At 39.8% G+C, this 24300-nt stretch overlaps 1 protein-coding gene across 1 annotated transcript in view; it reads right to left on the bottom strand.

Moving 5' to 3' along the window:
- Window positions 1–1867: 1867 nt before the first annotated feature.
- LOC311107301 (uncharacterized protein) overlaps window positions 1868–24300 on the bottom strand; it is a 190270-nt gene continuing 167837 nt past the window's right edge. Inside the window, exon 5 of the mRNA XM_084149786.1 lies at window positions 1868–2641. Within this exon, the coding sequence (XP_084005912.1) occupies window positions 2601–2641 (41 nt within the window). The 3' untranslated portion in view covers window positions 1868–2600. The remainder of the gene's footprint in view (window positions 2642–24300) is intronic.

The raw sequence follows: 24300 nt of genomic DNA, 5'->3' as shown, positions 1-24300 counted from the left end.
CCTATAGGAGGTCAGAGACCTGGCAGTGTGGTGCCAGGACAGCAACCTGTCCCTCAACGTGATTAAGACAAAGGAGATGATTGTGGACTACAGGAAAAAAAAAGAGGACTGAGCACACCCTCATTCTCATCGAAGGGGCTGTAGTGGAACAGGTTGAGAGCTTCATGTTCCTAGGTGTCCACATCACCAACAAACTATCATGGTCCAAACACACCAAGACAGTCGTGAAGAGGGCACGATAATGCCTATTCCCCCTCAGGAGATTGAAAAGATTTGGCATGGGGTCCTCAGATCCTCAAAAAGTTATACAGCTGCACCATCGAGAGCATCCTGACCGGTTGCATCACCACCTTGTATGGCAACTGCTTGGCCTCCGCCTGGTATGGCCAAGCTTCCTGCCATCCAGGAACTCTGTACCAGGCGCTGTCAGAGGAAGGCCCTAAAAATTGCCAAAGACTCCTGCCACCCTAGTCATAGACTGTTCTCTCTGCTACCGCATGGCAAGCAATACTGGCGCGCCAAGTCTAGGTCCAAAACGCTTCTGCACAGCTTCTACCCCCAAGCCAGGTTTTCCTCTAGGATTTTGCCTGTGCTTAGTTCTATTCCATTTCTTTTTTATCTTGATAAACTCCCCAGTGTTTAATTATTACAAGCATACCCATAACATGATGCAGCCACCACCATTATTTAAAATATGGAGAGTGGTACTCAGTAATGTCTTGTATTGGATTTGCCCCAAACATAACACTTTGTATTCAGGACAAAATGTAATTGCTTTGCCAAATTGTTTGCAGTATTATTGTTGCAAACAGAATATGTGTTTGGGAATATTTTTTTATTCTGTACAGGTTTCCTTCTTTTCATTGGGGTGTAACTACAATGTTGTTGATTCATCCTCAGTTTTCTCTTATCACAGCCATTAAACTCTATAACTGTTTTATAGTCAACATTGGTCTCATGGTGAAATCCATGTGCAGTTTCCTTCCTCTCTGGCAACTGAGTTAGGAAGGACACCTGTATCTTTGTTGTGACTTATTGTATAGATACACCATCAAAAGTGTAATTAATAACTTAAACATGCTCAAAGGGATATTCTTTGTCTGCATTTTTTTTTACCCATGTACCAATAGGTGCCCTTCTTTGCGAGCATTGGAAAACCTCGCTGGTCTTTGTGGAATCTGTGTTTGAAATTCACTGCTTGACTGAGGGACTTGACTATGTGTGGGGTACAGAGATGAGGTAAAATCATGTTTAACACTATTATTGCTCACTGAGTGAGTCCCTGCAACTTATTATGTGACTTGTTAAGGACATTTTTACTAGTGAACTTATTTAGGCTTGCCATTACAAAGGGGTTGAATACTTATTGACTGAAGACATTTCATTTTTTCATTTTTAATTAATTTGTAAAATTTTCAAAAAACATAATTCCATTTAGCCAGGTGACAAAAATCTCATTATTATTTAATCCATTTTAAATTCAGGCTGTAACACTACAAAATATGGAAAAAGTCAAGGGGTGTGAATACTTTCTGAAGGCACTGTAGGTATAATCTACAGCCAAGATTTTTAATCCGAGGGTATCCTGCCATTGACACACTTGTTGAATTATGCAACAGAACATGACAACAACAGTAATTAATGAGGCAGTCTAGACAGCACAGGTTAGTGCAGGAAGGCCTAGATAGGGCAAGCTTTTGGTGGTTGCAGCCCTGTTTCACTCCTTTATGTTAATCGATTCAGATATGCAAATACACCATTGTATTTACGCAGGCAATATCTAGGCACATATAATTGCCTTTATTTTAACATAAAAAAATAAAAAAAACACCTCATACCAATAGAACATTTATTTATATGAGTGCATTCTAAGAAAACAAAAGTGACATTTGACAATAAATTGAATACCTGAATTCCCACCAAAATCTCTGAATTTGTCCGTGCCAGTAAAATAAATTATCAATCAAATCAATCAATTTCATTTGTTTATAAAGCCCTTTTTACATCAGCAGATGTCAAAGTGCTTATACAGAAACCCAGCCTAAACCCCAAAATAGTAAGCATTGCAGATGTAGAAGCACGGTGGCTAGGAAAAACTCCCTAGAAAGGCAGGAACATAGGAAGAAACCTAGAACCAGGCACTGAGGGGTGACCAGTCCTCTTCTGGATGTGCCGGGAGGAGATTATAAGAGTACATGGCCATTAAGGCCAGATCATTCTTCAAGATGTTCAAACGTTCTTATATGACCAGCAGGGTCAAATAATAATCACACTGGTTGTAGAGGGTGCAACAGGTCAGCACCTCAAGAGTAAATGTCAGTTGGCTTTTCATAGCCGAGCATTCAGATGTCGAGACAGCAGGTGCGGTAGAGAGGGAGGGAGAGAGAGGGTCGAAAACAGCTGGTCTGGGACAAGGTAGCATGTCCGGTGAATAGGCCAGGGTTCCATAGCATCAGGCAGAACAGTTTAAACTGGAGCAGCAGGATGACAAGATAGCACATCCGGTGAACAGGTCAGGGTTCCAAAGCCGCAGGCAAAAAAGCAGAATCTGGATCAGCAGCACGACCAGGTGGACTGGGGACGGGTACAGCCAGGAGTCGTCAGGCCAGGTAGTCCTGAGGCATGGTCCTAGGGCTCAGGTCTTCCGGGAGGGGAGAAAGAGAGAGAGAGAGAAAGAGAGAGAGAGAGAGAGAGAGAGATGGGAGAATTTGAGGGAGCATACTTAAATTCACACAGGACACCAGATAAGACAGGCAAATTATACCAGATAGGACAGACTGACCCTAGCCCCCCGGCACATAGACTATTGCAGCATAGATACTAGAGACTGAGACAAGGGGGTTCGAGGGACACTGTGACCCTGTCCGACGATAACCCCACACCACTTAAGAAATATCAACAGACCACCAACTTACTACCCTAAGAAAAAGCTGAGTATAGCCCACAAAGATCTCCCCCACCGCACAAGCCTGAGGGGGCACAAAACCAGACAGGAAGATCACGTCAGTGACTCAGCCCACTCAAGTCGAGTATAACAAAAAAAGCCTGGCACGACGTGATGCAGCCCTCATAGGGACGGCATGGGAGAGCACTAGTAAGTCAGTGACTCAGCTCCCGTAATAGGGTCGGAGGCAGAGAATCCCAGTGGAGAGAGGGGAGCCGGCCAGGCTAGAACAGCAATGGCGGTTCGTCACTCCAGTGCCTTGCCATTCACCTTTGCACCGCTGGGCCAGACTACACTCAATCATAGGACCTACTGAATAAATAAGTCTTCAGTAAAGACTTAAAGGTTGAGACCGAGTCTGCGTCTCTCATATGCATAGGCAGACCATTCCATAAAAATTGAGCTCTATGGGAGAAAGCCCTGCCTCCAGCTGTTTGCTTAGAAATTCTAGGGACAATAAGGAGGCCTGCGTCTTGTGACCGTAGTGTATGTGTAGGTATGTACGGCAGGACCAAATCAGAGAGATAGGTAGGAGTAAGTCCATGTAATGCTTTGTAGGTTAGCAGTAAAACCTTGAAATCAGCCCTAGCCTTAACAGGAAGCCAGTGTAAAGAGGCTACCACTGGAGTAATATGATCACATTTTTTGGTTCCAGTCAAGATTCTAGCAGTACAAACAGTACTGCAGTACTGGCAGTACTGATATTGTACTGGAAGTGCAGTACAGTATCACTCATAGAATATAACTGCTCTTTACATAATCACATAATCAATGGAGCTCCACTTATCACCGAATCAGAATAGTTGTTTAGGGACTACAGTCTCATATCATTTACGCTCGAATGGATTTTGTCTTCACAGCAAACTTTAGCAAATTAACTTCTGTGGCGAAAACACACTGTGATAATTGCCTGCGTCGATAAGGGATTTAGCTTAGACACATGGTAATAGAAACAGTACCATCCTTTCACCTCAGTGGAACCAATCTCTATACTCCGAAATGTGTCTATGCATACATCAATACCAGAACAAAACAAAAACCAATGCACATTTCTGACATGTAAATTATGTTTTAAGGGGCTCACAAATGCTGGAGCATCACATTTGTTGATTGTCGGAATGCATACACTGGTTTTTCATTGGTGTTTGGTGCAGCATCAGAGTATAAACAAATATTTAAGAATACGCTAGTCTGGCATCTGTTGTGGGGGGGTGGGGATGTTGGGGGGGAGGGGGGGTATGGGATGGACCACGGGAATTATTTGCTAGGATAATAATTGCTTGTCAATGAATTAAATGTAATACAATGGCAATCCGGGTTATATGTTAGAATCCTACGCGTGAACTGCCGACATTATTACGCATATTAATTGATAATGATGGAAAATAGGATATGCATAATTTTTTTAAAATAGTTATATAGATATATATACACTGGGGAAAAAAATAATTTAGTCAGCCACCAATTGTGCAAGTTCTCCCACTTAAAAAGATGAGAGAGGCCTGTAATTTTCATCATAGGTGCACGTCAACTATGACAGACAAATTGAGGAAAAAAAATCCAGAAAATCACATTGTAGGATTTTTAATGAATTTATTTGCTAATTATGGTGGAAAATAAGTATTTGGTCAATTACAAAAGTTTCTCAATACTGTTATATACCCTTTGTTGGCAATGACACAGGTCAAACGTTTTCTGCAAGTCTTCACAAGGTTTTCACACACTGTTGCTGGTATTTTGGCCCATTCCTCCATGCAGATCTCCTCTAGAGCAGTGATGTTTTGGGGCTGTCGCTGGGCAACACGGACTTTCAACTCCCTCCAAAGATTTTCTATGGGGTTGAGATCTGGAGACTGGCTAGGCCACTCCAGGACCTTGAAATGCTTCTTACGAAGCCACTCATTCGTTGCACGGGGTGTGTTTGGGATCATTGTCATGCTGAAAGACCCTGCCATGTTTCATCTTCAATGCCCTTGCTGATGGAAGGAGGTTTTCACTCAAAATATCACGATACATGGCCCCATTCATTCTTTCCTTTACACGGATCAGTCGTCATGGTCCCTTTGCAGAAAAACAGCCCCAAAGCATGATGTTTCCACCCCCATGCTTCACAGTAGGTATGGTGTTCTTTGGATGCAACTCAGCATTCTTTGTCCTCCAAACACGACGAGTTGAGTTTTTACCAAAAAGTTCTATTTTGGTTTCATCTGACCATATGACATTCTCCCAATCCTTCTGGATCATCCAAATGCACTCTAGCAAACTTCAGACGGGCCTGGACATGTACTGGCTTAAGCAGGGGGACACGTCTGGCACTGCAGGATTTGAGTCCCTGGCGGCGTAGTGTGTTACTGATGGTAGGCTTTTTTACTTTGGTCCCAGCTCCCTGCAGGTCATTCACTAGGTCCCCCCGTGTGGTTCTGGGATTTTTGCTCACCGTTCTTGTGATCATTTTGACCCCACGGGGTGAGATCTTGCGTTGAGCCCCAGATCGAGGGAGATTATCAGTGGTCTTGTATGTCTTCCATTTCCTGATAATTGCTCCCACAGTTGATTTCTTCAAACCAAGCTGCTTACCTATTGCAGATTCAGTCTTCCCAGCCTGGTGCAGGTCTACAATTTTGTTTCTGGTGTCCTTTGACAGCTCTTTGGTCTTGGCCATAGTGGAGTTTGGAGTGTGACTGTTTGAGGTTGTGGACAGGTGTCTTTTATACTGATAACAAGTTAAAACAGGTGCCATTAATACAGGTAAAGAGTGGAGGACAGAGGAGCCTCCTAAAGAAGAAGTTACAGGTCTGTGAGAGCCAGAAATCTTGCTTGTTTGTAGGTGACCAAATACTTATTTTCCACCATAATTTGCAAATAAATTCATTAAAAATCCTACAATGTGATTTTCTGGATTTTTCTTTCTCAATTTGTCTGTCATAGTTGACATGTACCTATGATGAAAATTACAGGCCTCTCTCATCTTTCTAAGTGGGAGAACTTGCACAATTGGTGGCTGACTAAATACTTTTTTCCCCCACTGTATAATAGGCATACACATTACTCTTACTGAATTTCCACGTGGGCGAGGATATTGGAAATTTAATCAAAGCCTATTGGATGATAATTTATTTATAATTAGAAAAAGGAATTTCTAACTGACTTTTTCCAACATAACTTTGGTACAGCGAATCCCCTTATTGTATGGGACACCTTTAAATGTGCCTTTAGAGGCCATGCAATCTCGAAAACAAAAGCAATTTAGGTCAAAAGAGTTTATACTAAGAAAGGAAATAGAAAGTCTAACAGAACAGATAGATGACAATAAAAACTGTAACATAGAGGCTCAGAATAAATTAGAGGGAAAAAAAAAAGAAATGGAGAAACTTATTCAAGAAAGATCAAGTGTAATATATTATAAAAATAAAGCAAACTGGATGGAATATGGGGAAAAATACACAAAGTTCTTTTTTAATATTCAACATAGGAATGCTACCAAAAATAACTTAATGAAACTGTTTACAATTGACGGAGTCAAAACTACAATTGACGGAGAAACAAAATACTTTAAGCATATGTTTTCTTTTCAGTCGCCTCCATTTCCTCTAAGCTAATTGTAGAGATTTTTTTCTATTGATAATGTCAAATTAACAGCCACACAGAAAGACTCATGTGAAGGTGAAATTACAGAGGAGGAACTTCTGGATGCAATTAAAGACTTTAAGTCTGGGAAAACTCCAGGGTTGGATGGCATACCAGTCGAGGTATACCAAACCTTTTTTTGATATACTAAGAGGACCGTTATTAGCATGTTTTAACCACTCCTATGTAAATGGTAGATTATCTGACACTCAAGAAGAAGGTCTGATCTCATTATTACTGAAACAGGATACAAGTGGAAAATATAAAGATCCAGTCCATTTACAAAATTGGAGGCCCCTTACACTTCAGTGTTGTGATGCAAAAATCCTAGCAAAATATATAGCGCATAGAATTAAAAAGGTATTGTCGGACATTATTCATTCTAATCAGACATGTTTTTTACATGGAAGATACATTGGAGATAATATAAGGCAAGTATTGGAAACAATAGAACACTATGGAAAATATGGGAAACCAGGCCTGCTATTCATAGCAGACTTCGAAAAGGCATTTGATAAAGTTCGACTGGGGTTTATATATAAATGCCTGGAGCATTTCAATTTTGGAGAATCTCTTATCAAATGGGTCAAAATCATGTATAGTAACCCTAGGTGTAAAATAGTAAATAATGGCTATTTCTCAGAAAGTTTTAAACTGTCAAGAGGAGTGAAACAAGGTTGTCCACTATCGGCATATCTATTTATTGTGGCCATCGAGATGTTAGCAATTAAAATCAGATCCAATAATAATATCAGAGGATTAGAAATCCAGGGCTTAAAAACAAAGGTGTCATTGTACGCTGATGATTCATGTTTTCTTTTAAATTCACAACTAGAATCCCTCCACAGCCTCATAGAGGATCTAGATACATTTTCTAACCTCTCTGGATTACAACCAAATTATGATAAATGTACTATATTACATATTGGATCACTAAAAAATACAATTTTTACATTACCATGTAGTTTACCAATAAAATGGTCTGATGGTGATGTGGATATACTCGGAATACATATCCCAAAGGAAATAAATGATCTCACTTCAATACATTTTAATAGAAAGTTAGCAAAAATAGATAAGATCTTACTACCATGGAAAGGAAAATACCTGTCAATTTGTGGAAAAATCACCCTGATTAACTCTTTAGTATTATCCCAGTTTACCTATTTGCTTATGGTCTTGCCTACGCCTAGCGAACAGTTTTTTAAATTATATGAGAAAAAAATATTCAATTTTATTTGGAACGGCAAGCCAGACAAAATTAAAAGGGCATATTTATATAATGAATATGAATTCGGAAGACAGAAATTATTAAATATTAAAGCATTAGACCTATCACTAAAAGCTTCAGTCATACAAAAGTTATACTTAAATCCGAACTGGTTCTCAAGCAAATTAGTAAGATTGTCTCACCCAATGTTCAAGAAAGGCCTTTCTCTCTTTATTCAGATTACAACAACTCATTTGCAGTTATTTGAAAATAAAATAATCTCCCAAATATCACTATTTCTAAAACAAGCCATAGAAAGTTGGTTGCAATTTCAATTTAATCCTCCAGAAACGACAGAACAAATAATGCAACAAATATTGTGGTTAAATTCAAATATACTAATTGACAAAAAACCTTTATTTTTTGACAGAATGTTTAAAAAAGGTATAATCTTCGTAAATGATATCATCGGTAGGACTGGTGGAGTTATGTCGCACATGCAGCTAACAAAAACATATGGAAATGTCTGGTCTACCCAAAAATTACAACCAAATAATTGCAGCCTTACCGCAAAAGTGGAAGAGGAAAATGGAAGGGGGAGAAAGTAAGGAACTTGTCTGTCAGCCTTGCATTAAATAACATAATTGGTTAAGGAAAACTGTGATAAATAAAAAAGTATATCAGTTTCACTTAAGGACCAAAGGATTGACAGCCGTCCCATATAGATTGCAAAATAGTTGGGAAGAGATATCATGGCATAGTGTTTATGAACTGACACGCAAATCGACACCGGATTCAAAAATTTGAATCTTTCAATTTAAATTATTATATAAAATTCTTGCTACCAATAGAATGTTATTTATATTGGGGATACAATCTTCCCAGCTCTGCAGATTTTGCTGTGAAGAGACAGAATCATTAGATCATTTGTTTTGGTTCTGTCCATTTGTAGCTCGTTTTTGGACACAGGTCCAGGAATGGCTAAAGGATTGCAATATCCTAACCTTGCAGATAGCATTACTGGGTGATCTGAAAAGTCATAGTCAATCGATCAATAATATAATAATACTTTTAGCAAAAACGTTTATTTTTAATTCACAATCTGTAGAAGCAATGAGAATAGAAAGGTTCAGAACTTTTGTAAAACATCACAGTACGGTTGAAATATATATGGCAAATAGAAATCCTATATGGATGGTGTTAAGAGATAGATGGGAGGTATTGAATAGAGTTGAAGGATGGGACTAATAACAAATGACAACAATTAATAACAAAGATAGCTAATAATGTAAGCATACTGTGTCCATAATAAGTATATAGGTTGTATGTTGGGAGTTTTTGGGAAAGAGCAGAGTTAGAAAGATATGGCATATAGAAGCAAACCGGATGGACATCATGAAAATGATCGGAGAGGTTGAGAGTAGAAGAATTTCAGGAGCAAAAAAAAAAGATATATATATATATATATATATATATATATATATATATATATATATATATATATATATATATATATATAATGTATTTATTGTAAAATGAACTGTGTCCATAAGGTGTAGATAGTAAGTATAGACCGGAAGTAGAGACCTGGGCATTGTTGTTCACTAATTTACTCCAAGTAGGGAAAGGATGGCGGGGTTGAAAAGTAATAAAGGGGAGTATATATATAAAAAACATGGGGGATTGGAAGTGATGCAGACAATTACATTGATAGAAGATACAATCTATCTGCAATATTAAGCTGATCCATCCCCCCATAATCGAAAAAAGAAAAAAGAACAAAAAAAAGAAAAAAAGAATACAGTGCACAAAAAGTCACTGTGTGCGTCAGCACCAATTTCAGTGGCAAAGTGTTGTTTTTTTGGCTTAGTTCCTGTTAGACCTATTCATTATTGTTAGCATGTCCTTGCTTGATTATCAATATTTATGACAGCGGCTATTATGACGCAAGCTGTAATGGTGTATCCTATTGATAAAGATGGAAGGAGGCTTCTAATTTTTATTCAGCAAGACAATTTTCAAAGTTGCATTAATATGATGCTTTTCATTTATTTAATAACAAAGTTAAGTAATTAGAAAAATAAACCTTGTGACTTCTGCTGGAGCATTTATTCTACTGAACTTTTCAAATCAAAATGATATGATAATACATGGTTGGCTTGGAGACAACTTGGACATATAACAGCCAGCTCAAAACACAAGTAGCTAAATGATAGGCTGTCAATCTGCAGGAAACCTATCACATACCAAAATCGTGAAGGTGAAAAATATTTGTTATGAGTGACCTCCAGTAGTAATGGGCGATAGCAGACTGCAATTATAGTTTGTGGCTCAATGCTGTGATGGGTTTATGGGGAGAGATTGAATGCAAGATTACGAGCATCCCGTCTCCATCACGAACACATCAGGTTTTCATTAAGATGCAGTTCATCTGATCAACTGGCTCTGAAGTGGGCCTGGTGCTGGAGAGTGCCCATCAATCCCAGGATGATCTCTCTGCAGGTAGAGGCCAGCCATTGGGCATTAACTCAGATGTGGCTGAAGCAGGAATGTCCTCTACAGCTCAGATTAGCAACGGTCATCAAAATTGTAAAAAAAATAAAAAAGGTTTTAAAAAACAGTTGTACCAAAATACTCCAAATGTTTTTTTTTTTTTTTTTTACATCGATCAGATATTGACTGAATTATAGCACATTGTACTGGAAGTGTAATACTGGTTTGTTTAAGATATGTGTTTAAGCTAAAACCCTTCTCAACACAGGCAATTATCATAGTGTGTTTTCACCACAGCAGTTTCCTGTGAAGACACAATCAGTTAGAGTGTGAATTATGTGCGACTGTAGTCCCTGAACAACTATTCTGATTCGCTGATAAGTGTAGCTCCATTGATTATGTGATTACGTAAAGTTTATTTTCCAGAACTCTCATGAGGAGTTATATTCTATGAGTGATACTCTACTGCACTTCCAGCACAAATACTGAAACGGAGCTTTGCTTCATAGAAAACCTTTTTTATCCATCCAGTCTGTGGTTGTATGGCATCTAAATGATTTGCTTTTGTTTTGTTACAGCACTTAAGGCTCACTGGCATTTGACATCAGTGATGTGTTATTGAAATTCACTAGCCCCTCAGGCGCTAGTCTATTCTCATTAAGATTATGAGCATGCTTCTCTGTAATCATTACGACATCCAGCATTCCTCAACTCTAGTCAGTTTGGGCTCAACATTCTTTTGAGAGGTTACTGGAGTCTCTGTGTTGAATAAAGTCCAAAGAGTGCTTTACTCTCGATGGCTTTCTGTTTCTGTTAGCTTATGTCTTCATTATCTCCCTGGTAATTGGTGTTGTTTGACTCTTCACATTTCAATGCTAGACTGTCAGAGCCCCTAGCAAAGCTTTCTGAAACAAATCAAACCTCTCTGAACCTATATTCTTCAAGCTAACCTGGAGGGTAATTCTCATAAGCATGATACTAATGAGATATTCAAGGTAGAGAAACACATCCAAAGGGTTTGTTGCCGCTGGGAAGGCAGACTAGTCCGGAGGTGCCATCAGTGTCACTGTCCTTTTAAAGCTCACCCACACTTATGTACTGTATTTTGCCTAGTGTCTGGGGATATGCCAACCAACTTGTTTCAGTTAGGAAATTAACCATGCAAACTAATTACAAACAGTTTGATTTAGGAAAAGTATTTTAAGTTGCCTTACAACTCTATGTGGGTCTGTGTGACAATGTGACTTGAATTGATCTGTTGGATATTACATATTACAATTTGGTATGTGTCATCTTTTTCCCTCCATCATTCCTTATTTCTCCCTCTTTTACTGCCTCCTTCACTCCCTCCCTCTATCTCTCTGAAAAAATATATGGAATAGAGTTGCATGTTAGAAAAGCAGGGTGAGTAATCGGCATATCCCTTAGAGTAGGGACTCAGAGGATTTTATAGCCAATCCACAGAAAAGGATTGTGTGTGTCAGCAACTATGCTAGCTGGGGAGTTCTCCAGAGGCATATGTCACTGCTGCCAGATAATTTAATCAATGCAATAGCAAGAGGTTAGCAGCAGATCATTCACACCACACATGTGACTGACTGTCTGCATAGTGTATGAGCAGGACTAAGAGAAAAAGTTATTTCAATCCATTGCTATGCTACAAAAAACAGAAAGCAGATCCATCACCATAAACGTCTTCAATAATAAACAATTTAATAAGACAACTCAATAGACAGGTATCAAATGTCTGATTTCATTAGATAATTTACTAGATAACTGTGACACAATTTGGCTGATGTGGTCGATGACGAATGGTCTTCACAGTGTCATCTAATTAGAATACAATTTAAATAAGAAAAAGAAAGATGCCCCAGCACTGTGCTCTTTCTGTTTGATTGGTTGATATATCATGCTGTTTCTTGTTTGTGTGATAAGAAATGGAGTGTGTCATTGTGCCTGGCTGCTGCTATTGAAGGACACTTACAGGGTGGCAGTGGGAAGGAACATCCAATTTATTGATCTCAGCCAGTGGTCAGGATGGTTTAATTTTGTCCCGGGATAATAACGGTGATTTGCATTGTAAGTGATTTCCTCTGGCCTCGTTTTGTGATAAAGTAGTTAGTTAGCCTATTAGAAGTGGTCAATTTGGCCATTATTTACTCTGTCGACATCAATGACAACCATTGTTCTCTACCGTCTAAACAATCTTTCTGTCAAACAGTTTTGCCAATTGCTCCACATAAAGACCAATGTGACAGATGAAAAGACACATTTGAGAACGTTTGAAAGCCTCATCAAAGGCGTCCTCCACTGTGAGAATGTTGTGTAATGGAGTGGTTAGCCTGCGCCTGTGTATATGGGGCAGCTAGTTTAAGCTGTGTCCAATACTAACTAGAGGAGGTCCTCAGCCCTGCCTGAGGAGGATGGATGTCTCTCTCTCTCTCTAGCTCTGTTCATGGGGAGATGTTGAGCCCAGTCTCCATGCACTCTGACAAGGCACAAGCATGACAACCACACTTAAATCCAGTTTGCATTCTGGCCGCTCAAGATGACTTTGAAAACTGGTAAGCTGGACCAGCAATGAGAATGAAATGAATTTTACCTAATCCGGCACAATTTAAGAAGGCTGCCGAATACTATATAATATAGGGCCTTGAAGTGCAGCATGTCTCATGGTGCGACACTCAGTTACACTGTGTACCTACACTGTAAAATAGCAATGGGCTCCTGACACCAAATGTAAGTTTCAAAGGATTTGGGCTGATAACTACTGCATGTGAAAAAGAGAATCTGCAATGAAATATTGAAAAGCTGCGAGTGAAATATGGTGTATGTCTGACGCTGTAACCTGTGGCTTGGCAACAAACTCCATGCAAATCCCTTTCAAGTCCATCTGCTTTTCTCTTTAGAGAGCGAACGTTGTTACCCATTGGTACAAAGGAGCCGCAAATGCACAGGACTCTCAACCCGGAACTCAGCTGCCATGGTGGACAAAAGCACTCTGTGCCAAAATTTTAGAAATACTTTAGAATGTATTCAATGGTGAGACCAGGGAGGAAGTGCCATCTCCACCTTATTCACAGTCCTTTATAATTCACCACACAAATGCTCTAGTTGTTTACTACAACAGTTACCACACAACTTTAGTGTTCTTTGATTGTAATTTTCTGGAACAGCTTGACTTTCTTTTCCAGTTTGTAATGCTTGTCTATCTAGTTTAAATGGGGTCAATATTAAAAACCACTTTTTTAAGTCCCGCTGTACCCCTGCTAATGTTAACTGCATGCACTCATCAAAATTTGATGATGACAGTTTCGACTTTAAATGAGTATATTTATATAGCACAGCATTTTGAAATTACTATTTAATTTCAACGTTTTGAACCAAGCCCAAGTAATTTATATGGTCCCTTTCAACACCTGATGGGATTTTACATTGCATACTAGATAAGCAGATTTTTTTGTATTTTCTACTGCAGCAGTGGCTTTTTCTGTGGTCTGTGCTGTGGTTTGCATTCCCACCTCATCATCTATCTCTGTCCCACAGACAGCAGGTACAGGGGACTTCTTTGAGGCCCAACTGTCACACCTGTCTGTTGGCCACTGCCATTTGGATCAGCTTGTGGACCACCGCAGTCGACTCATAATTCTACTGTATGGCCAAAATCACTACCTTTTGTGGCAGGGTTGTATGAAGGACGTCCAGGATTTTGCCCATGGGGTCTGAGTTATAACAGTATTAGAATGTGTTGTGAAAATGGAAATGAAGAGCCATACAGATAGATACCCAGTTGAGGGAACCTGCCTTAGAGGTGGAAATGCAGTCAGAAAGGGTAGGCAGGCTGGTGCAGGGGGATAAGGGAGAATGAGTGAGAGAGCGAGAGAGAGAGAAAGATTGAGAGAGAGGAGGGAGTGGAGGGATGCGAAGTGGAGGGATGCAAAGTTGGTGCTGTGGAGTGCAATGGCACCTCAGTGCTCCCATCTGCTGCAGATACACATGGCCCCCCTACACACATCATCCTTCATCCTCCTCCCCCCATCATTAGACCCATGTTGATTGGTGGTGCTGGTGGCCCTCTCCCTTCACCACAGGGGGCATGGGACTCGGAGCGAGGCTCCCTCTGGTTCCCATGGAGATTAGCTCTGCACTACTTTCTCTCTGCTAGTTTCTCTACGCATAATTCTAAGTCCAGAGGGTTAGATATACTGACAATGTGCACTGTTAATATTTGACTTTTGGATGATAACAGTTGTATACTGTTGACAAAAGGGTAATAGATTGTGTAAATCGTATGTTAATGGTGTAATATTTCACTAGTAGGATCACCGTACTGGGAGTATCGGCAGCCACAGCAAATCATAGCATTAGCTGATTCTAGCTTTTTCTCTCATGCAATTGTATATGTGGACATACAGACACAGAGTAAAGAGACAAGCTCACCAGCCTACCTACTCCTGGCACCTTCCCTACCTAGGGACAGCATGCTTGGACAGATGGTACCATTTCCAAAGCCTTCATACGTGTTGGACACGCTATTCCTTTTTATTATCTCCTGACTAACTGGACTCAATCCCAAATCTGCAATCTGCCGCCCTAAAAATCGAACAGACCTCAAAAATCTGACCTCGCATCAATAAATGTCTTCAATTTCGGTTGAAATCCCACACTGTGTAGATCTATATTTTATTTTGATCCAAATAAAGATAAAGAGGGTGCGTGGTGGTTATGTTATTTTTTTTTTAAGCCTGTATGAGTGGTGAGTTGGAGTGAGTCTCTGTGGGCATTGTGCACACAGGAAGCGGTGAACTGTGGGAGTTTCAGGCATCAATAGGTGCTTACCACTGGGCTCTGGACCGGGGCCAGTAACGGAGACCAGGATGGCCCTGGAGGCAAACAAGTCACTGCTGCCTCTCAGTAGCCGTTTCCTGGGAGACACATTATGAATAATGATTTATTATGGGAACGTGGAAAGGGAGGCCTTGAATCTATAAATATCTCGGAAGCGTACAAAATGTTTGATTATTATTTTTAATTAGGGTAGAATCTTAAATAAACTTCTCTTCGAGCTCAAGTAAATTATTTTTGGTTAGAGAATGCATATGTTTGAGAGAAAGGAAGTGAGTGAAGAGACTCTTGACAGTCAGCATGTCTGACAGAGCAGTTGAACTTCACTCAAGCCTAATCAGAGATCATTCATGCTCGAAACAATTGGACATAATTCATCTACCTCACCCCATTTATCAAAACAAAGAAATTTAAAGGGAAAAGATAAGGAAAAAATACAAAAAGGAAAAGTGCAACCATTCATTTTATAGTGCTTCTATGACTCCACATCCTCATCAGAGAAACAATACGGAGGAGGAGAGGAGGGGATAAAGGGGGGAGGGGTAATTGCAGCCAGTCAGTCAATGCACTGTGCTGCTGCTGCTTACGCCTAAACTATTTATTTTATTTTTTTAGGGGGTTGATCAGCTTAATATTGCAGATAGATCGTAACTTCCATCAATGTAATTGTCTGCATCACTTCCAATCCCCAATGTTTTATATATATATATATATATATATATACATACAGTGGGGAGAACAAGTACTTGATACACTGCCAATTTTGCAGGTTTTCCTACTTACTAAGCATGTAGAGGTCTGTAATTTTTATCAAAGGTACACTTCAACTGTGAGAGACGGAATCTAAAACAAAAATCCAGAAAATCACATTGTATGATTTTTAAGTAATTAATTTGCATTTTATTGCATCACATAAGTATTTGATCACCTACCAACAAGTAAGAATTCCGGCACTCAATGACCTGTTAGTTTTTCTTTAAGAAGCCCTCCTGTTCTCCACTCATTACCTGTATTAACTGCACCTGTTTGAACTCGTTACCTGTATAAAAGACACCTGTCCACACACTCAATCAAACAGACTCCAACCTCTCCACAATGGCCAAGACCAGAGAGCTGTGTAAGGACATCAGGGATACAATTGTAGACCTGCACAAGGCTGGGATGGGCTACAGGACAATAGGCAAGCAGCTTGGTGAGAAGGCAACAACTGTTGGCGCAATTATTAGAAAATGGAAGAAGTTCAAGATGACGGTCAATCACCCTCGGTCTGGGGCTCCATGCAAGATCTCACCTCGTGGGGCATCAATGATCATGAGGAAGGTGAGGGGTCAGCCCAGAACTACACGGCAGGACCTGGTCAATGACCTGAAGAGAGCTGGGACCACAGTCTCAAAGAAAACAATTAGTAACACACTACGCCGTCATGGATTAAAATCCTGCAGCGCACGCAAGGTTCCCCTGCTCAAGCCAGCGCATGTCCAGGCACGTCTGAAGTTTGCCAATGACCATCTCGATGATCCAAAGGAGGAATGGGAGAAGGTCATGTGGTCTAATGAGACAAAAATAGAGCTTTTTGGTCTAAACTCCACTCGCCGTGTTTGGAGGATGAAGAAGGATGAGTACAACCCTAAGAACACCATCCCAACCATGAAGCATGGAGGTGGAAACATCATTCTTTGGGGATGCTTTTCTGCAAAGGGGACAGGACGACTGCACCGTTTTGAGGGGAGGATGGATGGGGCCATGTATCGCGTGATCTTGGCCAACAACCTCCTTCCCTCAGTAAGAGCATTGAAGATGGGTTGTGGCTGGGTCTTCCAGCATGACAACGACCCAAAACACACAGCCAGGGCAACTAAGGAGTGGCTCCGTAAGAAGCATCTCAAGGTCCTGGAGTGGTCTAGCCAGTCTCCAGACCTGAACCGAATAGAACATCTTTGGAGGGAGCTGAAAGTCCGTATTGCCCAGTGACAGCCCCAAAACCTGAAGGATCTGGAGAAGGTCTGTATGGAGGAGTGGGCCAAAATCCCTGCTGCAGTGTGTGCAAACCTGGTCAAGACCTACAGGAAATGTATGATCTCTGTAATTGCAAACAAAGGTTTCTGTACCAAATATTAAGTTCTGCTTTTCTGATGTATCAAATACTTATGTCATGCAATAAAATGCAAATTAATTACTTTAAAATAATACAATGTGATTTTCTGGATTTTTGTTTTAGATTCTGACTCTCACAGTTGAAGTGTACCTATGATAAAAATTACAGACCTCTACATGCTTTGTAAGTAGGAAAACCTGCAAAATCGGCAGTGTATCAAATACTTGTTCTCCCCACTGTATATATATATATATATATATATATATATATATACACACACACATACATATATATATATATATATATATATATATATGTATATATACACATACATAATAATATGCCATATAGCAGACACTTTCATCCAAAGCGACTTACAGTCATGCGTGCATAATTATCTTTTGTGTATGGGGTGGTCCCGGGGATCGAACCCACTACCTTGGCGTTACAAGCGCCGTGCTCTACCAGCTGAACTACAGAGGACCACGTACATACATACATACACATACATATCCTTTTAAAAAATATATATATACCCCTTTATTACTTTCCAACCCGCCACCCTTTCCCCACTTGGAGTAAACTAGTGAACAACAATGCCTAGGCCTCTACTTCCAGCCCATACCCACTATCTAAATTTTATGGACACAGTCCATTTAACAATAATTTAATTTTGTTTGTTCTTTCTCCTGAACTTCTTCTACTCTCAACCTCTCCGATCATTTTCATGATGTCCATCCGGTTTGCTTCTTTATGCCATATCTTTCTAACTGTGTTCCTTCACAAATGCTCCCAACCTACAACCCATACACTTATTATGGACAAAGCGTGCCTACATTATTAGTTATCTTGTTATTGTTTGTTGTTAGTTGTTATTAGTCCCATCCTTCAATTCCATTCAACACCTCCCATCTATCTTTTAACACCATCCATATATGATTTATATTTGCCATATATATTTCAACTGTACTGTGCTGTCTTACAAAAGTTCTGAACCCTTCTATTCTCATTGTTTCTACAGATTGTGAATTGAAAATATACATTTTTGCTAATAGTATTATTATGTTATTGATCGATTGACTATGACTTTTCAGATCACCCAGTAGTGCTATCTGCAGGGTTAGCTCCAGGTAAATATTGCAATCCTTTAGCCATTCCTGGACCTGTGTCCAAAAACATGCTACAAATGGACAGTACCAAAACAAATGATCTAATGATTCTGTCTCTTCGCAGCAAAATCTGCAGAGCTGGGAAGATTGTATCCCCCATATAAATAACATTCTATTGGTAGCAAGAATTTTATATAATAATTTAAATTGAAAGATTCTAAGTTTTGAATCCAGTGTCGTTTTGCGTATCAGTTCATAAACACTATGCCATGGGATCGGTACGTCAAAAATCTCTTCCCAACTATTTTGCAATCTATATGGGACGGCTGTCAATCCTTTGGTCCTTAAATGAAACTGATATACTTTTTTATTTATCACAGTTTTCCTTAACCAATTATGTTCTTTAATGCAAGCCGACAGACAAGTTCCTTACTTTCTCCTCCTTCCACTTTCCTCTTCTATTTTTGCGGTAAGGCTGCAATTATTTGGTTGTAAATTTGGGTAGAGCAGACATTTCCATATGTTTTTGTTAGCTGCATGTGCGACGTAACTCCACCAGTCCTACCGATAATATAATTTAGAAAGATTATACCTTTTTTTTTTTATACATTTAATCATAAAAAAAAAATGTTTTTCAATTAGTATATTTGAGTTTAACCACAATATTTGTTGCATTATTTGTTCTGTCGTTTATGGAGGACTAAATTGACTATTTGCAGCTGTACCACTGATACAGTTACAGTACAGTACTTGCTAACCCTGAAAGTTTCAGTAAAGATTGCCTTGCCTCTGGTGGTGACACCACATAATTACCCTGTGGGATAGAGCCGTTCCCGGCCTTCCCGTCTCCGTCACCCACCCTCCCACCCTCCGAAGCTCATCGCAGACTACTTCTGAAGGAGTATGTTGCTATGGGCATGCTCATTACACATGTCAGTGCAGCATTGCATTCTTACTACTCTTCGCAGAACAAGGTCTGTTAGAGCTGGCCTTTACACGCTATTACTGTATCATTTAATCAGCAATTTCACATGCAACCCATCTGCAAACATGACATTACTGTACTAATATTTTAACACATAGACCTAGCCCTCCCCCCCCAAAAATAATCTTGTCTGGATCTTTTTCTGTGTTATTGTGAGTTGATCTATTTTGGTACTGCTTCCTCCAGCAGAGAGTAGACTGACATAAGGGCATTCATACATTTAGTGTGCCCAGAATAAGACTGTGCAATCAATCTCTTGTTGAGTTCATTATACGTATTCATCATCCAGCTAGCTCTGTTGCTGTGAATTCTAAATTACTGGGTTGACATTAATTGATCTTGAGACGTTGCATACAGTGATTATGGTACATTATTTCTTAAATTAGAATTGATAAATTATTAATTACGTTCGTGTAGCTCAGTTGGTAGAGCATGGCGCTTGCAACGCCAGGGTTGTGGGTTCGATTCCCACGGGAGACCAGTATAAAAAATAAAAATATAAAAATGTATGCACTCACTAACTGTAAGTTGCTCTGGATAAGATCGTCTGCTAAATGACTAAAATGTAATATCATGTTCGAATGTTATCATTGGAAGTCAACGTTTCACCTTTGGAAAAATAGGAAAATAAAGATTGATCCTGGTCTATTTCTGTTTGATGGAGAGACCTGTGATCTTTCAGTGGGTCACACAGAGATCAGACTGAATGCAATATGGATGTATCCTGCGGTGACCACTTGCCTCTAATGGTAGGTCATCTTTCTTGGTTCCCTCTCCCTCTGTTCAAAGTCAATTTAGGTCAAGTTTATCCTAAAAGGAATTCCATTAGGTTCCATAAGAGGCTTGTAAAAACAATATTTTATTACCTTGGGACAATGTATTTTCATATAGATAGTATTATCCCGAAGATGCTGTGTCTTATCTCAAAAGCATGTCTTGCATTTTGCTTGACTGAAGCAGTCTGTTAGAATGCATATGGAATGAGGTATGCATGAAGCAACATTAGAGAGTGTGGAATTAAGAGCTGGTGGCAAATTCTGGAACAGCATAATCACAGTGTGGAAACATTTCTTCAGTGGTGGAAAAAGTACCCAATTGTCATGCTTGAGTAAAACTATAGATACCTTAATAAAAAGTTACTCAAGTAAAAGTGTAAGTCAGCCAGTAAAATATTACTTGAGTAAATATCTAAAAGTATTTGGTTTTAAATATACATAAGTATCAAAAGTAAAAGTAAAAGTATAAATCCTTTAAAATTCCTAATATTTAGCAAAGCAGACAGCACAAGTGTCTTGAGTTTAAAATTTTCAGATAGCCAGGGGCACACTCCAACACTCAGACATTATTTACAAAAGATGCATTTGTGTTTAGTGAGTCCACCAGACCAGAGGCAGTAGCGATGACCACGTGTTCTCTTGATAAGTGCGTGAATTTGACTATTTTCCTGTCCTGCTAAGCATTCAAAATGTACTTTTGGTTGTCAGGGAAAATGTATGGAGTAAAAAGTACAATATTTTCTTTAGGAATGTAGTGAAGTAAAAGTAAAAGTAGTCAAAAATATAAATAGTAAAGTAAAGTACAGATATCCAAAAAAACTACTTAAGTAGTACTTTAAAGTATTTATACTTAAGTACTTTACACCACTGCATTTCTTCACCTCCCATTCCTCTCCACGATGGAGAGTGGAGAGAAGTCCTCAATGTTAAACCATTCTAGTGTGTGTGTGTGTGTGTGTGTGTGTGTGTGTGTGTGTGTGTGTGTGTGTGTGTGTGTGTGTGTGTGTGTGTGTGTGCAGTGTGTGTATGTGTGCAGTGTTGGGGAGTCGTGAACTAGTAGTATGTCTAGTAATTTAAATACATTTTCCAGTAGCTTGGTTGTAGAATAACTGATTTCAAATCTAGGTAGTGTTTTCAGTAGTTAATCAAATATGGGTGAAGTAGGCAATAGTTTCCTTTCTTTTTCGTCACAATATTTTTCTTAAGGGTAGCTTAACTTCTTCTAGTGTAAAGTAATTGTTAGCTTGGTAAATTATATTTTCAGAGTAGCTGTGTGTGTGTGTGTGTGTGTGTGTGTGCACATGCACATGTTTGTGTGTGTGTGTGTGTTTTTGCAAGTATGTGTGCATTTGGAGCCAGAACCTCAGCGTGTCACAGGACTTCCCCGCTCCCTTCAGCTCAGCTAGCAGTGGTGTCAGATTTACTCCTGCCCATGAATTTTGCATGATAAGTCGGCTCTGCAGTAAGTGCAGTGGGCAGAAACCTAACTGGCCATATTCATTAATGTTCCATGTTAAATAAATGTACCTTGGGAGCGCTCTCAGTACTGGAGATTTGTTGGAGAATATTACACAAACCACCAGAAGGATGTATGGACTGAGATCTAATAAATAAGTGGTTTCATAGATGGGTTAACTGACAACGTCACGAAAACAATGCACATTTCAATGGGGCAGAAGGCCATGTGTTATTGTGATTCTGGATGGCCAGATAGCAAGCAACAATGACAAGAAGCTGCCATGTGGGGAATCGTAGGTGGTACAGTGAGGGAAAAAAGTATTTGATCCCCTGCTGATTTTGTACGTTTGCCCACTGACAAAGACATGATCAGTCTATAATTTTAATGGTAGGTTTATTTGAACAGTGAGAGACAGAATAACAACAAAAAAATCCAGAAAAACGCATGTCAAAAATTTTATAAATTGATTTGCATTTTAATGAGGGAAATAAGTATTTGACCCCTCTGCAAAACATGTCTTAGTACTTGGTGGCAAAACCCTTGTTGGCAATCACAGAGGTCAGACGTTTCTTGTAGTTGGCCACCAGGTTTGCACACATCTCAGGAGGGATTTTGTTCCACTCCTCTTTGAAGATCTTCTCCAAGTCATTAAGGTTTCGAGGCTGACGTTTGGCAACTCGAATCTTCAGCTCCCTCCACAGATTTTCTATGGGATTAAGGTCTGGAGACTGGCTAGGCCACTCCAGGACCTTAATGTGCTGCTTCTTGAGCCACTCCTTTGTTGCCTTGGCCGTGTGTTTTGGGTGATTGTCATGCTGGAATACCCATCAACGACCCATTTTCAATGCCCTGGCTGAGGGAAGGAGGTTCTCACCCAAGATTTGACGGTACATGGCCCCGTCCATCGTCCCTTTGATGCGGTGAAGTTGTCCTGTCCCCTTAGCAGAAAAACACCCCCAAAGCATGATGTTTCCTCCTCCATGTTTGACAGTGGGGATGGTGTTCTTGGGTTCATAGGCAGCATTCCTCCTCCTCCAAATACGGCGAGTTGAGTTGATGCCAAAGAGCTCGATTTTGGTCTCATCTGACCACAACACTTTCACCCAGTTCTCCTCTGAATCATTCAGATATTCATTGGCAAACTTCAGACGGCCCTGTATACGTGCTTTCTTGAGCAGGGGGACCTTGCGGGCGCTGCAGAATTTCAGTCCTTCACGGCGTAGTGTGTTACCAATTGTTTTCTTGGTGACTATGGTCCCAGCTGCCTTGAGATCATTGACAAGATCCTCCCGTGTAGTTCTGGGCTGATTCCTCACCGTTCTCATGATCATTGCAACTCCACGAGGTGAGATCTTGCATGGACCCCCAGGCCAAAGGAGATTGACAGTCTTTTGTGTTTCTTCCATTTGCGAATAATCGCACCAACTGTTGTCACCTTCTCACCAAGCTGCTTGTCGATGGTCTTGTAGCCCATTCCAGCCTTGTGTAGGTCTACAATCTTGTCCCTGACATCCTTGGAGAGCTCTTTGGTCTTGGCCATGGTGGAGAGTTTGGAATCTGATTGATTGATTGCTTCTGTGGACAGGTGTCTTTTATACAGGTAACAAACTGAGATTAGGAGCACTCCCTTTAAGAGTGTGCTCCTAATCTCAGCTCATTACCTGTATAAAAGACACCTGGGAGCCAGAAATCTTTCTGATTGAGAGGGGGTCAAATACTTATTTCCCTCATTAAAATGCAAATCAATTTATAACATTTCTTACATGCGATTTTCTGGATTTTTTTGTTGTTATTCTGTCTCTCACTGTTCAAATAAACCTACCATTAAAATTATAGACTGATCATTTCTTTGTCAGTGGGCAAGCGTACAAAATCAGCAGGGGATCAAATACTTTTTTCCCTCACTGTATGTTTCAGCTAGTTTTATCTTATTCTTGATACCATGGGGATTGTTGATTGTTAGGCATTATTATTAAATTAACTGATTGCTTCTTTGTATTTTTGTTTAACTTCTTCAGACCAGTAGAGCGTGAAGGAATTCATCAAGTGTGGAAAAATACAATACAGCATTATACAACAGCAGCCATTCAGGGGCATATTGATACTGTCTATTAGTCACACTATTAGTTACCTGAACATGGTTCATATGCATGTTCCAGTCTGGAGATAATTTGTAAAGTCAACACACTTACAATTAATTAAAGCTCTGAGCATTACTATGTGGATGGCCTGTAACCCAGCCTTTGAATAATTGCCCATTAGGGAAAGGTGATGCACATGGCATACCAAGGTGGAGGGGCTGTGTCTGTGTTCATCCATCTCTGAACTCTTCATCTTAAGCAGTCAAATGAGCAACACCGCAGTCAACAGCACACTTCCTGACAACAACATTATTATGCATGCAGATGTTTAGAATATTTCATGAATAACAGAACATTCTTCTGAAGAATAGCAATGATTCCGGTTCACATTCATATAGAATTCCTAACAGGAATTTGGTAGTCTGACGTTACAGTCTGCTTTTATAATGTCTGAATAAATGTATGGTATGTTATGTTTCTGCCAAGTCATCATTACAATAAGCCATGGGAAGATTTAGCATACTTTAAATATTGAAGTGCATGGGTGGGAATCAATTTCTGTGTATCGTCTGAGTCTTCCAAAGCCATGCGTTTGGATGGCAATTTATTCACTACACTTACCCTTCTCCATATAATGCAAGTAGCCGTCCATGGTGCTGAATTCAGTCACTCAGAC

This window comes from Coregonus lavaretus, assembly GCF_964263955.1.
Source record: "Coregonus lavaretus genome assembly, chromosome: 32".
Classification (NCBI taxonomy): domain Eukaryota; kingdom Metazoa; phylum Chordata; class Actinopteri; order Salmoniformes; family Salmonidae; genus Coregonus; species Coregonus lavaretus.
Note: the sequence above shows the minus strand (reverse complement) of the source record. Positions and strands in the feature narration are given on the sequence as shown.